The following is a 14,071-nucleotide window of genomic DNA, read 5'->3' on the forward strand; positions in this document are numbered from 1 at the left end:
TCCCTGCTCAGTGGGGAGCCCACTTCTTACCTCTCCTGCTTTCTCTTTCTCTCAAATACATTTTTTTTAAAAAATATGGTTTTAAACAAAGACTAATAGCCTGAATCATTTCCAGTAAAATCACTAAAGGTTTTCTTAATACTCCTTAAATCTTTCTCCCCATGTTTCCATCTTGATTCTGAGGAGGGTCCACACAATCACTAACATTGTGGGGAACCAGTGAATGCTGGCTCTGGGGCCATGGGTGAGTGGTCAGGGGACACCTTGCAGCTTGGCTCTCTCATATCTCCATCGATTTGCAACACAGGTAAGATGTGGGTTGTGGAGAGTGGTGAGTGGACCAAGCTTACACTTCCTAGAACTTCACACTGGCTGCAGCCACCAAGAATGACCATACCAACTGCACACTGCCCTCCCCCACCCCCGGGGCCCCCTGGCCTGCACAGCATACAACTGACAGGCTGCACATGACCTGCTAGAGGCTTCTGGGGCTTTTCCAGGAAGAAAGCCCCACCTGGGTACTAGCTTGAAGAGGCCCCAGTAGTGATTACAGAGTACATGAAGCTAATGAAGAGCTAAGCAAGAGAATGCAACACCAGGTCTTTATTAAGGGACAGAAACAGCACAGGATCTTTACTTAAAAATTTTTTTTAAATATCTTTTTGACCAATAATGCAAGAAGCAACAGAATTTAAAATTGGCTCTCAACTTTACAGGAGGCGCCCGTATTTACTTACCCATGAACAGTTAGCATGACTTCATACTTGAGAGGTATTGCTAAAGTCACTCTGTTACGCTTCAGGTCGTCCGTTTCCCCTTCATTTGCACTACAGAAGCAAATAGAAGACACCCTGTTAGAATCCCCCAAACATAAAAATCATCTTCAGAGAGGACTAATCACATTATCATGTATACTGAATATATCTGGAGGCTTGGGGAGTGGCAGGGGGGGAAAGATGTGGTAAGAAATGTTTATGACAGGGTTGGCAGAAATTTGCTCTCATGATTTACAGTGTTATTTCCTCCAAAGATGGTTAGAGATGTTTTTGTTTCTTAGATCACACAAGAGAAGTTTTCTCCTGCAGACAGTGGAACACAGCTTCATGGTTCCCTTAAGTCCCCCCACCCTAAACTCAGGGGTACACTTCCTTTAGCACCATTATTTTTTCACAATGTAATATACCAGGTGGCATGCACTGTGATGCTGAGATCCTCTTCTGCTCTGCTGAGAGAGCTCACATCCAGGAGAAAGCTGATATCTATCTGTAAAACACAGAGAGGGAAATACCCATTTAAAAAAAAATCCAAAAATAGTATTTTTTATCATCTGAAATTTTCCTAATGTTGATGTTCTGTGGAATGCAGATTAGAGACTATGTTCTAGAAGCACGGCTACCCCTCACTCAGGCAGTGAGCTCCAGGAAGCTGTTGTGGTTGTGGCAAATTTAAAGCACCAGCTTCCACAAGTGACATTCAGAGACAAAGCCTCCTTCTAAATGTAAAGACAGGCAGGTCCAGACTGACAAAATTAGAGATGCTTTAACAACTTGAGTGAGGACTCTTGCCAGTAACACCTTTTTGTATAGCAGAGGTAACATGCCTGGCAGATAGGACCACCTGGGGTAGAGAGGGGTAGGGGGGGTGTCAGGGGAGGGTGAGACAGGGGAGTAGAATTCTGATTGACACATTCACATGCCCATCTTGACACAAACATGTGCCCCTATTTTTTTTTTTTTACAGTGAACATTGCCAAGAATATAAACACAATCTCAAAGATCTAAGCCCAGTTGGTGTGAGTTTTATTTCGTCAGTTAGCTACTTACCCTAAGCAAATAAATAATTATATACTTGTTCACAGCATAAACAGAAAAAATAGAAAATATTTTATGTTCATGTTCATAAGCCAAAACTATACATGCTAAATGCTTACCCTTGATAGGTGATCTACATATATATAACCAACACTGCAGTCAAGTTTGACTAAGCCAGAGCTGTCTGTTACTTCGCAGCTTATTTGTTTCTCTTCCTAAGAGGGAAAATGAAACAACCACTTTAGGTAAGAAGGTAAGAAGTTTGTAACATATGCTTAAGAATAGTCTTTGAAAAGAAAATCATTCCTCAAGAATTTGCTTTCCTGGAAGTCTATTTTCTGTTTGTTTTTGGGATCAATAGAAATATAAATAAAATTTATAAATGTGAACGCGCGTGTCTGCACACGGGCGCACACACACACACACACACACACACACACACACAGAGGTATATTTTAATACACCTGTAAATTCTCCAAAGAATACACAGAATAACTCCTGGGCTTGTAGCTTTCATTCATGTTTGTATTCCCTATTTAATTCAAGGTCCAGTTTCTTGAAAAATCATGAAGCAAGTATTTCATGAAGGCCCTATTTCATTGACTCTCTTCTGTCTGGGATGTGAGAATGTGACAAAGGTATAGAATTATAGTAACTGTCATCACAATAGTATATATATATATATATATATAGTCAAACATTCAGGGAAATGTACATCTTGGTGTATCTATGTACTGTACATGTGTACATATACACACTATATCCTATAGATGTATATGTGCTATAGATGGGTGTGTGTATATATACTATAAATGTACTATATATTATATAGACAGATGGATATTTTTTGAGCTTTCCCTCATACTATTGCAAATAGGCTCCCAGGGCTCTAGAGAAAAGGGTCAAAGACCTCTCTAAATGCCCTTGGTTTGAAGAGATGGTCTCTGGTTAAGAGAGAGGTAAATTTGCTAAGGGAAAAGATAGGCATCAAAGGAGAAAGTGACTGAGGTTTTTCTCTTTGAAATCGACCTTACTAATGCCTTGCTGATAGATTTAACTGTTCTCGACTGAGGCACGGTACTCTAGGTGCTTCAAACTCTTGCCAGAAAAGAGAAATTGCCTGTGCTCTGGTTGACACTAGGACTTCAGAATTTGTGGAGGATTGCTGGTTGTACGGTATTTGTTGGAAGTTCTTTGGGAACAAAACTGGGTATGTGAATGTAAACTGCAGAGCAGTAACTCCGGGCGCCCAGCTTGGAGGACCAATATTGCTTGTTCAGGGAGCCCGGCCAAGACGAGTGGCACCATGGCACCAGATGAGCAGGTCATCAATGAGAAAAGCAGCAGCATCCAAGCAGCTTGCTTGGACAATGGGGTCTCTCACACGGTAGCATTTGGAAGAGGGAAGCAAACTTTTTTGATCTCAGATACCAAGGAACTTATCATTTTGATCAGGAGCAAGAAGGAAGTCTCAAAATCAATGGAAGCTCTAGTGATTAGTCTGCATACACCCCAAATATTTAGGCCTCATGTCCATGAAACGGATTACATACCATGTACATTTTTTAAGAAAATTTTATTTATTTACTTGAGAGAGAGAGCACAAGTCAGGGTGCGGGCAGAGAGGCAGAGGGAGAAGCAGACTCCCCACTGAGCAGGGAGCCTGGACATGGGGCTTGATACCAGGACTCTGGAATCATGACCTGAGCCAAAAGCAGAAGCTTAACTGCCTGAGCCACCCAGGGTCCCATACCACTGACATTTAAAAAAAAATGAAATATAGTATCATGCTACGGTTTTTGATACTTACCAGATCTAAAATCTTAATGAAGTAAAGGCCAGAGGGGAGTTTAATGTGCAGAGCTGTTTCATATGCATCATCTCCAGCATTAAACAAGGACACATTCAACATTACTGTCTTCATACTCCCAACAGCAAGATAGGTCTTATTTTCATGTGGCCTAAAAATTAAGTAATATTTAATGTTACTTAGTAACAAGTAAGTAATGTTTGAGAAATAAAAATCCCATCTCCTCATTTATCCTGATCATAAAATAGTAATTTGGAAAAACACCATGGGGGAAATGAGCCCATACAAGTAGATACCCATTCATGTTAGAAAGAACTCAATTTTTCATGTTTCAGATAAATTCAGTCAGCTATTACCCAGGAAGTTTGTTATTTTTAGTCATAATTAAGTTAATCTCCTTTCTGTTTCACATCTATAGCTTTAACATGTTTTCCTCACTGTTTCACAATATTTTTCTAAAAGCAAAGCTTTCTTTTCTTTACCTCTTGAAAGACCTTGAACTAGCTGCTGCCCAAACCAAAGGGGAAAATGGGGGGAACTGGGGAAAAAAGGAGACTCTAGAGACAAACACCAGCCAAACAGAGGATGTTCTGGGGGAATGAGCACAGCCCAGGAAAGGACGGCTCTGCCCAGCAAGTGGATGCCCCTACAGTCTGTTGCACTACAATTCATTTTTTATGGCAGGCTGGTCCGCTCGACCAATCACTAGACCAAATTAAAACCAGAACTGCAGCCATGTTTCACCATCCCGCGCCCTGGAAAGAGAAGACTGCAGCAAATCCAGACCTATGAGAAAGCGAGTTCCAGTTCGGGCTCTGGCCCCAGGCCTTCAAGTTGGGAGGAGGTGGTTCAGCGTTTTGAAGCCTCAGCCGCCATCCGCAGTAGTAATAATTACTACGCTGAAAATTTGGCTCATGCACATTCCATGAAATCTCAGAACAACACGTTTTTATATACAGAAGTTGAGGTGTAAAGACCTTCAAAGTACCACAGCCAGAATGTTCTAAAGTCTCCAGGTAAATGCTTACACAGCCAGTTCTCTTTACCAATGAGAGCATTAGAAGAGCCCAAAGAAAACTTTTACACAATGATTCTATCCAAGAATTTAAAATTTAGAAAAATTGGTTCAACCAGTGAAGGATGTGACCCAAAGCAAAGGGTCAGGTGAGGATAATCCTAGCAGTAAGAAAGGTAACCTTTCACCCAGCACTTGAGAATGTTTACTCACGTTTACATTGTAGCATTCACATCAACATCTGTATAGATTAGTGTGTGAATAAACTATTTATGGAAGTGCTAAACACAGAGTCCACATTTAATGGTTATTTGTGAATTGATTTAAAACAAAGGGTGTTTGAGAACAGGGTTAAAGAACAGGTTTGAAAATTTATGCTTGTAATCATTATTTGAAGACACAGGAATGACTGTAACTGAAAGCTCCTATATAATCATCACGTTCCTTATTCCCTGATACAAAGATAGTTTAAAAGATCCCCACTTTGTAGAGCTTGTAAAGGACAGATGTATAGACAAATGTAAACAACTATTATAAATCCACAGGAAAGAGCTGTGCATGAGGGGCTCTGGGAAACCAAGGCAGGGAACCACTTTGCCTGAAGGTAGAAAAGGCATGTTGCTTCTTGCTTTTCTACCACTCTGATTATTTAGGTTTATTTAATTTTCGGATTATTTAATTTTTTTAATATAAAGGAAGTTCATGATTTACCATGGATTATACTCTTAACTGATTTCTCAAGCCCTCCTTTTCCAATCCAATTTTCACACTGCCAGAGAGGATCACTTTCCAGAAAGCAAACTTGACAATGTCCTGTGCCTGCTTACTGTGCTTTAGCGCCGTCAAGAGAGGATGCTAACTTACTAGCACGACACATGAGGCCACACTTCCCACCGCACAACTCATTCCTTTCTTCAGCCAAACTTACCTGCAAACAGGTATCCAGACACATGTGTTCTGTATCTTACTTTAAGCTCTCTCTCTGCCTTTAACATCTTCCCTCTTCATGTCTCTGGTTGATTTGTTCTTTTCAAGACTCAGCTAAGTGGTAATAGTTGTGAGAAGTTCTTCCAGTTGACACTCATTTCTAACCCTCCTACCTCAGCACTGCATCCCCCCTAACTAAAGTAGCTTCTTCCTCTCCTTCTCTCAGCACACTGGGCACCCCTTTGAGGTAATGTTTTCACACTGTCTGGTTTTTCTCATCACTAGAGTAAGTTCTGGAGAGAAGATGCTAGATCATGATTATCACTCAGAGCCTATAAACACAGTGTTCAAAAAAATGTATGTGGTATATAACTGTATCAAACATTAAAAAGGGTCAGGTAACACTAAAGAAAAACATCAGAAAAACTGGAGAAATTACTGCATAAATGATTGTAAAAAAAAACAACTCATCATTAACTCATCATTATAAATTTTACCAAATGATAGCCATGTTTATCTATTCCGTGACAGTATACAAATTCCAAATGTTTCGTTAAATAAACATCTACTACTACTACATTCATATGATCTGTACCCCATCACACAACCTAACATTTTAGTGGCAATACAGCTACTGAATTGACCAATAAATTAATGGCAATATCAATACTGGAAAGAGTATAAAGATTTTTTTTTAATTTTTATTTATTTATTTGACAGAGAGAGAGACACAGCGAGAGAGGGAACACAAGCAGGGGGAGTGGGAGAGGGAGAAGCAGGCTTCCCGCTGAGCAGGGAGCCCGATGCGGGGCTCGATCCCAGGATCCTGGAACCATGACCCGAGCCGAAGGCAGACGCTCAATGACTGAGCTACCCAGGCGCCCCAAGAGTATAAAGATTTGAGAGAGAGAGAGAGAGAGAGAGAGAACGTGTGCATAAGCAGGGGCAGAGGAGGAGAGAGAAAGAGAAGCAGACTCCCCACAGAGCAGAGCCCAATGTGGGGCTCCACTAGAGGCTCAGTTCCAGGACCCTGAGATCATGACCTGAGCTGAAGTCGGATGCTTAACCGACTGAGCCACCCAGGCGCCCCTAGAAAGAGTATAGTTTCTGAGGAGTAATTATTTTCATGAACTTCAGAATATGCAAACAAATTAGAGACGCTTCTCCCCACTCTTCTATTTCTAATGGCAGAGATCTAAGAAGCTGCACAGTTCACTTATACCTAAAAATTCTGCCCCTCTTATCCTGATTTTTTTTTCCATTTTACACTTATTGATCAAGATAGCACATACAGAAAAACACACATATCCTAAAATTCACAGCTCAGTGAATTCTTACAAACTGAATACACTAATGAAAGCACCCAGATCAAGAAAATGTATTACCAGCATGAGAGAGAAATGCCCTTGTTCCCCTCCCTTCCAGTGACTGTCCCCACCCATCACCTTCCTTTCAGGGCTCGATCCCAGGACCCTGGGATCATGACCAGAGCTGAAGGCAGACGCTTAACGACTGAGCCACTCAGGCGCCCCTGGTGTTCTATTTCTTGTAAGTGGAATCACCAAGTATTTAATTTTTACGTATCAGGCTTTCTGTACTTAAAATTTTGCTTAGAACATTAATCTCTACAGATGTGGAGGGTTGTAAATGGTTTATCCTCAATGGTATTATGTATCAGTTTGTAAACATACCACATTTTCTTTATCCATGCAATGATCATTGGGAATTTTGGCAATTCTAGTTGGGAGCTATTACAGTCTTTTGGTGGACATATAAATGTATTTCTGTTGGGTTAGTCTGCGTGTCTGTCTAGGAGCGGACCCCTACAGTTTGTGAACCCGGGATCAACTCCTGAACATCTCTAACTCTGGCTAATGTTGGCACCCAGCTTAAATTATACCAACAGGTTATATTTAAATAATACACTATAAGGCACTACAGCATACAAAAAAATAAAAACGTACAACAGAACGATCATGTAAAAAGCAAGTGTACCTACAGTAGGGTCTCCAAGACTGCTGTCTAAAGGCCAAATGTGGGCCCCTGCCTGGTTTTGTAAGAGACGTTTACTGGACACAGCCATGCTCCTTCACTGCGGCCACTTCTGCACTATGATGGCCGAGGTGAGTAGCTGAGACAGACCTCTGTCCCACAAAGCCTAAAATATTTACTAACTGTCCCTTCATGGAAAAAGTTTGCTGGCTTTGCCCTGGAACGATCTGAGAAGTATAATTAGTTTCAAAATAAGCGCACAACAGGACATCATTATCTTTAAAATCTGATCATTCTGACAATGACCGAGGCTTTGTTATTTGGGGTGGCATCAGATGCAGCATCAGAGAAGACGACCTTCCCTCCCCCGCCACCCCAGGCCTCAGAGTTCCTGGGTCGGTACTGGAGACATCGAGGAGGAAGGAACGAAGAACATGTGGGTGCATAGCAGCAGCTCTAGCTTCTGATCCCTGAAGTGTGGGACCTTGGATCTTTTCTGGAAGGATGTCTAATAACTAACAGACCAGTGATCCTACACCATGGCTATCCTTTTAGGGTGGAGGAACCGGACTCAGTAACAGCACGCTCTTTCTCCCACCATTTCGGGGAACGCCTGTGATTTCCTCATGCCTGTGTCGCAAATCTTTGTGTGCCCTAAGTATGCACCTGCTTGGCCGCACAAGTAAATGTGCGAGAACACGGTGGTCCTGCACTCCCCCCACTGCTCCACAATCGTGTTACAACTGAAGGAACCTAAGAGGTTCTACAAGTAAACTTCAGCTTGACATTAAAGTTTAATTAAGACTTGTGGAAGAGCTGCCTAGAAATAGACATTTATAAAATATTCTGGCTGGTAACCAAAGCATTAGTCACTGAGCACCTTTGGGAAAGAAGTTGGCACTTAGACAAGCAACAGAAGGTGACAGCACTGCATAAACAGCTAGGTTCCAAGACAACAGCAAATTAAGGAGAAACACAGTGCTCACATTTCAGCAGCCAGACTCCCGGTTTATTTTCCGTTTTTAAGTTATTTTGCCACATTACCATAATTACAATTCTACTTTTTTTAATATATGTCTTACTGTATCTGGATTCATTAACAGGGTGCTGCCAGAAAGATACCCACCAGCTTTTTATGTGATTTCAGAAGAAAGGACCAGGTGCACATCTGGAAGTGCGACAAGGCTGAACCCGAGCTTTCCCCAGGAATCGTGGTTCATTCTTCATTAAAACATGCATAATGCACTCTTGAAATTTACAAAGCAGCCCAGAATCCACATAATTTAAGCAAATCAGGGTACTTACTGTGTATATACAGAATCCTAACTTAGTAAGTGAAAGAGGAAGAATAGAAAAATGATGGATTTCGGGAGCAGGCTCTATGGTTTCCCTAAGTGAACAATATTGTTTTATTTCGCAAGAAATTCTCCTCATGTCTTAGGATAATGAATGCGGTTTGCCTTGATAAGATGAGTTAGGGCTTCATAACTAACATGTTTTTAATCAAGATGCTAGAACAAAATAGAATGCCAACAGAGATGTACCTGTGTCGAGGTACGGGAGTCATTTATTTGACGAAAAACTAGCCTGCGGCAAGGGGCCTTCAGGCCCATGTGAAATCGTGTCCTCTTTTTGCTACTGACTTCAGGGAAAAAGGAAATACTGGAAAATTCTCATCAACTAGAATATATCCGTCAATTGACATTTAAGGAGCTCGCATTGAATAAAGGTAGACTCCTTGAGGTCCCAAGGAGTAGAGCAGGAGAAGATAGAGTGGATGATACAATTAGTAATTAGCATGTTTTACTGCATAAAGGATATAATTCATCTTTCAAGACTCTGAGATCAGTGAGGCATATATTCCTACCATCTCCATTTTAAAAATGGATAATTTTGATAGACTTGCTCTTTTGGGGACAAACAGCATAGTGGCAGATATTGCCCATTGCTCACTGTCTACCCAACAGTAACTTCCCTTCTTAGCTGCTAGAAGAACCCCAGATTATTCAGGCAGAAGGCAGTACTCCCTTGCTATTCAGATGAGAAGCCCCTCATTCAGTTTCAGGGAATGACTTATGATTGATCTATGATAATTCAGGGATGAGCACATGACAAGGTCCTGTAAATCAGAGTAAGAGATCTGCCAAGGTGCTTCCCTTCCCAGAAGGCAGCCTCAAGTGGACACAGAATTTTGCTCTTGCCCCTTTTCTTTTGTTGGCAACCTTGATGCTGCTGCGGCCTTTGGGGGGCCATGAGGGAAAAGCCAAGAAAACTGGAAAGATAACCACGCATGTTCAGATTTTGGTAGCTGCCCATTAAGCCTGTAGCCACCTCCTGCTTATTACGTGAAAACAATTAAGTGCCTTTATTATTTAAGTCACGATTCATCAAGTATTGTTACCTGCACTTCAAAGCAGTCCTAACATAACGAACGCACTTGCTCAGGAAAAGCTTTCATCATTTACCCGGGATGCATGACTGCGGTAAAAAGGGAAGTAGTGTCATCTGGATCAGTCATCTATATGAAAGACTTGATTTTAAACTTCTACACAATGGCTAATACCTGGTATTGTATTTGTAATCTTGATAAAATCATATTTGCTCATCTTCATCTTAGCGTGCAAGCCCAGATGATTGGGGCTGGTTGTCCTGAGAATTTAGACCTTCAGGAAGAAGCCTCAAGTTAATGAGCACATGAGACAGTGTGCACATGCGCTGCTTGGTTTGCTGTGGGCAGTCTGTTATGGCAGTTCTCAGAAACTCATGTTCTTTGCTGAGGAAATGCATTTACCTGAAGCAGGGCTGTAGCTCAGAGGCACGAAATGCCCTTAATGCCAGTGGAGGGACAACCAGGAGAATGTGCAGAGCAAGTGTCACACGTGCCCACTATTCCCAAGCAGGGAGAGAGGACTTTTACGTGGGAGAGGCATATTTTTGTCTGATAGAGTAGAATTTATTACAAGGCAAAGCAGTTTGTTGGAACCCTTCACTGGGGGCCTAGAGCTTGATGAAGAGTTTTCATGTGAAAATTCCTCAAATAAGTTATCATTTACTTCAGAGATAGCCTGTAACTTTCCCAGTTGATGCAAAAGATGTGGGGCTTACACTTTTCCCTGGCATCCGTGCCACTTCAAACCTCACAAAACAGCCAAACCATCAGCGACTTTCTTGGGACAGAAAGAAACATTCCACTCTGGAGAAACCACCAGTCCACATGCAGAAAACATTTAGGATTCAGTGGCAGTTATTTCATTTTATGGCCAAACTGAAACTTTTTTTTTTTAAATCAAGGTCTACCCACATTCCAATAACAGTGTTATCAAAAATAACTTATACAAACCTTGATGTACTTTAGGCTTTGTGCTAGGCACTTGGTTTGCAGTATTGCATTTTATCTTTGAAACAACCTCATAGAGTAGGTACTCTTTTACCTTCTGATTAATGAAGGAAGAGGTTTACAGAGGTGAAAAAGCTTCTCTAAAAAGTCCATTCAGCTAACAAATGGTAGATAAACTTGAACCAGGTTAGCTGGACTATAGATCTGAAACTCTTCACCACCACCACATTGCTTCCCAGATTTTAGTTTGATAAAAACCACTCGTAGCCATATTAATACTGACTATTTCTGGCCTGGTGCCCATAGATTCTGATTTGGATGGTCTCGGGCCTAGAAAACTGCTTTTCTGTTAAGCATTCCAGGTGATTCTCATGAAAGTGACTCAAAGACCACACTTTCAGAGACACTGGCTTCCCCACCACTGGCTGCCATTTAAAATCATAATGGATTTGACAGACTTCAAGAAATATTATTACTTCAAAGTACAAAAAAAAAAAAAGTAAAGTAGGTAATATAATTTCTTGTGAGAAAGTATGTGCTGAAGACAAATTATTTCATATCTTATTAAGATGTATTTTCATTCTTCAGAAAAGAACCATTCTTAGTAATATTTTCATATAAACTTCACTGTCCTGGGCGCCTGGGTGGCTCAGTTGGTTAAGCGTCTGCCTTCGGCTCAGGGTCCTGGGATTGAGGAGCTCCCTGCTTGTAGTCCCTCTCTCGCTGTCTCTCTCTCTCTTTGTCAAATAAATAAAATCTTGAAAAAAAAAAACTTCACTGTCCCATTTTTTCATAGGCCATGCAGTTGCAGAGAAAGATGAAAGAGGGGACAGTGGGAGTGTCTGAAGAAAATGAAAACACTACTTATTTGTAGCTTAGATAAGCTTTCACCCACACAGCTCTTCTTATCAAAGGTCTGTGACAGCAAAAACACCAAGAAAACCAAGCATTTGAGGAAGAAAATAAATACATGAATGGGAAGGTTGTAAATTATTCATCTAATAACTCAACAAAGGCACCACATTACATGCTGGGGTACAAAGTAGTTAGGAGTCATTGTTTTTGGACTCTCTGAGCAGCCAATCTGGATAATTTAAGTATAAAGTCCAATTATAAATCAAATAGGTTAGGCCTTCTTGGCCCTCGACTGTGGATGCTCAAGGCTATATTGGCATTGCCTAAGTGAAAAGAATTAATTTATTCTCTGCCATATGTGATCCCACCCCAGCAGGGTACTCAACACTGTTTGTCAACCTTTTTACTCATTCCTATCCCGTTTATCTTAACAGCTATTTTGAATCCTTTCCCATTCCCTTCAAGTTCCCAAATCCATCCTCAAAGCCTTCACTTTCCATATATTAACTCACTTTTCATCCTGGCCATGCCTGAATTCTCTATATTTCCCTTCCTGCCACATTGAGATTTCTTAATCTATGTCAAGCGCCTTTTCATAATTTCTTAGCTCAAGGTAAAGAGAATCTTAACTTCTCTCTAAGGCTAACTCCTCCACCTGAGTCTGACTGCATTTTATGCCGTTTCCTTAGGACCTTGTTCCATTCTCAGCAAACAAACATTAGTCACCTTTAGCATTCCAGATGCTGTATTGGGCACTGGGGACACTAAGATGCAAAGACAGAAAGCTGTCCTGATGCAGCTCACAGGATAGTGTGGAGACAGATAATAATGGTGGTGAGGGTCATTGCAATGAGACTAGGGTCACAGGACTTGGGTTCCTGCAGCTGAAGACACAGAAAACCAGCGGAGATTTATAAGACAAATGAGAGTTAATCAGGTAGACAAGTTGGAGGAACAAAAAGATAGAGAGCCTCGGGAAGCATGCATGGCCAAACAAGTTATCTGTCATCGATGGAAAAAAGTCCCAGGGCATGGTTGAGAAAGAGCATTAAGGAGTTTAAAGTTTTAATGAGCCCATGGAGCCCTGTTACCAGAATGTACGTTACAAAGCTCACACTCTGGAAATACCACAGTTGAGGAATTAGAATAATGTAAAATCAGAGGCCAGAAGCCCGGAAAGTGGGAAAGCTTGGTGACCCAGGTAGGATATTGAGCGCCTGGTGTGGAGCAAGAGAGGTAGAGAGCGCGAGGAGCATGACGGATATATAAAATCCACCTGTAGGTGGTAGTGTCACAGAACTTAGGAATTTGTTGTATGTCAGGGATAGGAAAGAGAGAACACAGGTTGAGCTCCAGGTTGCTGGCTTTGGTGACTAGTGGTTTTGTCACCGGTGGATAGTGATGGGGCACCCAAGAGGACATGTCTAATGGACAGTTGCATGTGTGGGTGTGAAACAGACACTGATCTGAGCATCAGCAGTGTAGACAGGCCAGGTGAGGTCACAGCTGTGGGCATGATTACCCAGGGAAAACGGGGGGAGGGTGTGAGAAAGGGATGAGAGGATGGTTTAGGAATCCAAGAGAGCCAAAATCAAGGATCCTCAAAAGACAGCCGAGAAAGAGCTAGAGAAGTCAGAGGGGAACGTGAGTTTGATGGCAATGTGGAACTGGAAGCGAAAGATGCGCAAAAGGTGAAGTGAGCAGCGGTCGGATGCTTCGGAGGAGCGTTCTGGTAGAGTCTGAAAAGTGCCCCCGGGCTTCAAGGACATTTCCCTCTTCAATTTAGTTTTTTCTCCGCCTTTGACCCTCACACGAGTTCGTGTCTTCCCATAATTAAATAACAAATTTCATCACTACATAAAAATTCAGTTGAACCTACTCGTCCCCAGTATATTCTTTTTCCCTTTAAACATGGCCTCTCACTTGACTACTACAGCAATGAAATTTCCATCTTAAAAGTTGCCAGGAACATCCTTTTCTCACCCACCAGTCACATTTTAAATGCCAATTCCCACGACCTTTCCCCAGGCATTGTGCTAGCTGATCTCTCTACAAAATTTTACAATATTAAGTCCCCTTTTCTGTATTTTCCACTGGCTCTTTCACTATGGATTTGGTTTTCTTAGTTCTCTGAGGACACCTTTGCAGTTTCCCCCAGGGACTCCCTCTTCTTGTTGAGATCATTAAATAAAACTGTCCCCTCCCCAACTTGATCCTTTCTTTTCTCCACGGGAATTCACATTTCCACACATTCCCCACCCCGGCCCCTGCATGCTCACAAATCACTAATGTGTAGACGACTCCCACATACAACCCTGAACTAG

The 14,071-nt window shown here is 41.7% G+C and overlaps 1 protein-coding gene across 1 annotated transcript in view; it reads right to left on the reverse strand.

Annotated features, from left to right (window-relative positions):
• ITGA4 (integrin subunit alpha 4) overlaps positions 1-14,071 on the reverse strand; it is a 78,133-nt gene that overhangs the window by 11,856 nt on the left and 52,206 nt on the right. The window contains exons 18-21 of the mRNA XM_025849102.2: positions 3,622-3,772; positions 1,931-2,026; positions 1,184-1,263; positions 738-827 (exon numbers count right to left, since the gene is read on the reverse strand). Of these exons, the coding sequence (XP_025704887.1) occupies positions 738-827; positions 1,184-1,263; positions 1,931-2,026; positions 3,622-3,772 (417 nt within the window). The remainder of the gene's footprint in view (positions 1-737; positions 828-1,183; positions 1,264-1,930; positions 2,027-3,621; positions 3,773-14,071) is intronic.

The sequence above is a fragment of the Callorhinus ursinus genome, unplaced genomic scaffold (assembly GCF_003265705.2).
Source record: "Callorhinus ursinus isolate GAN/ISIS: 27379988/994484 unplaced genomic scaffold, GSC_fseal_2.0 scaffold2, whole genome shotgun sequence".
Classification (NCBI taxonomy): domain Eukaryota; kingdom Metazoa; phylum Chordata; class Mammalia; order Carnivora; family Otariidae; genus Callorhinus; species Callorhinus ursinus.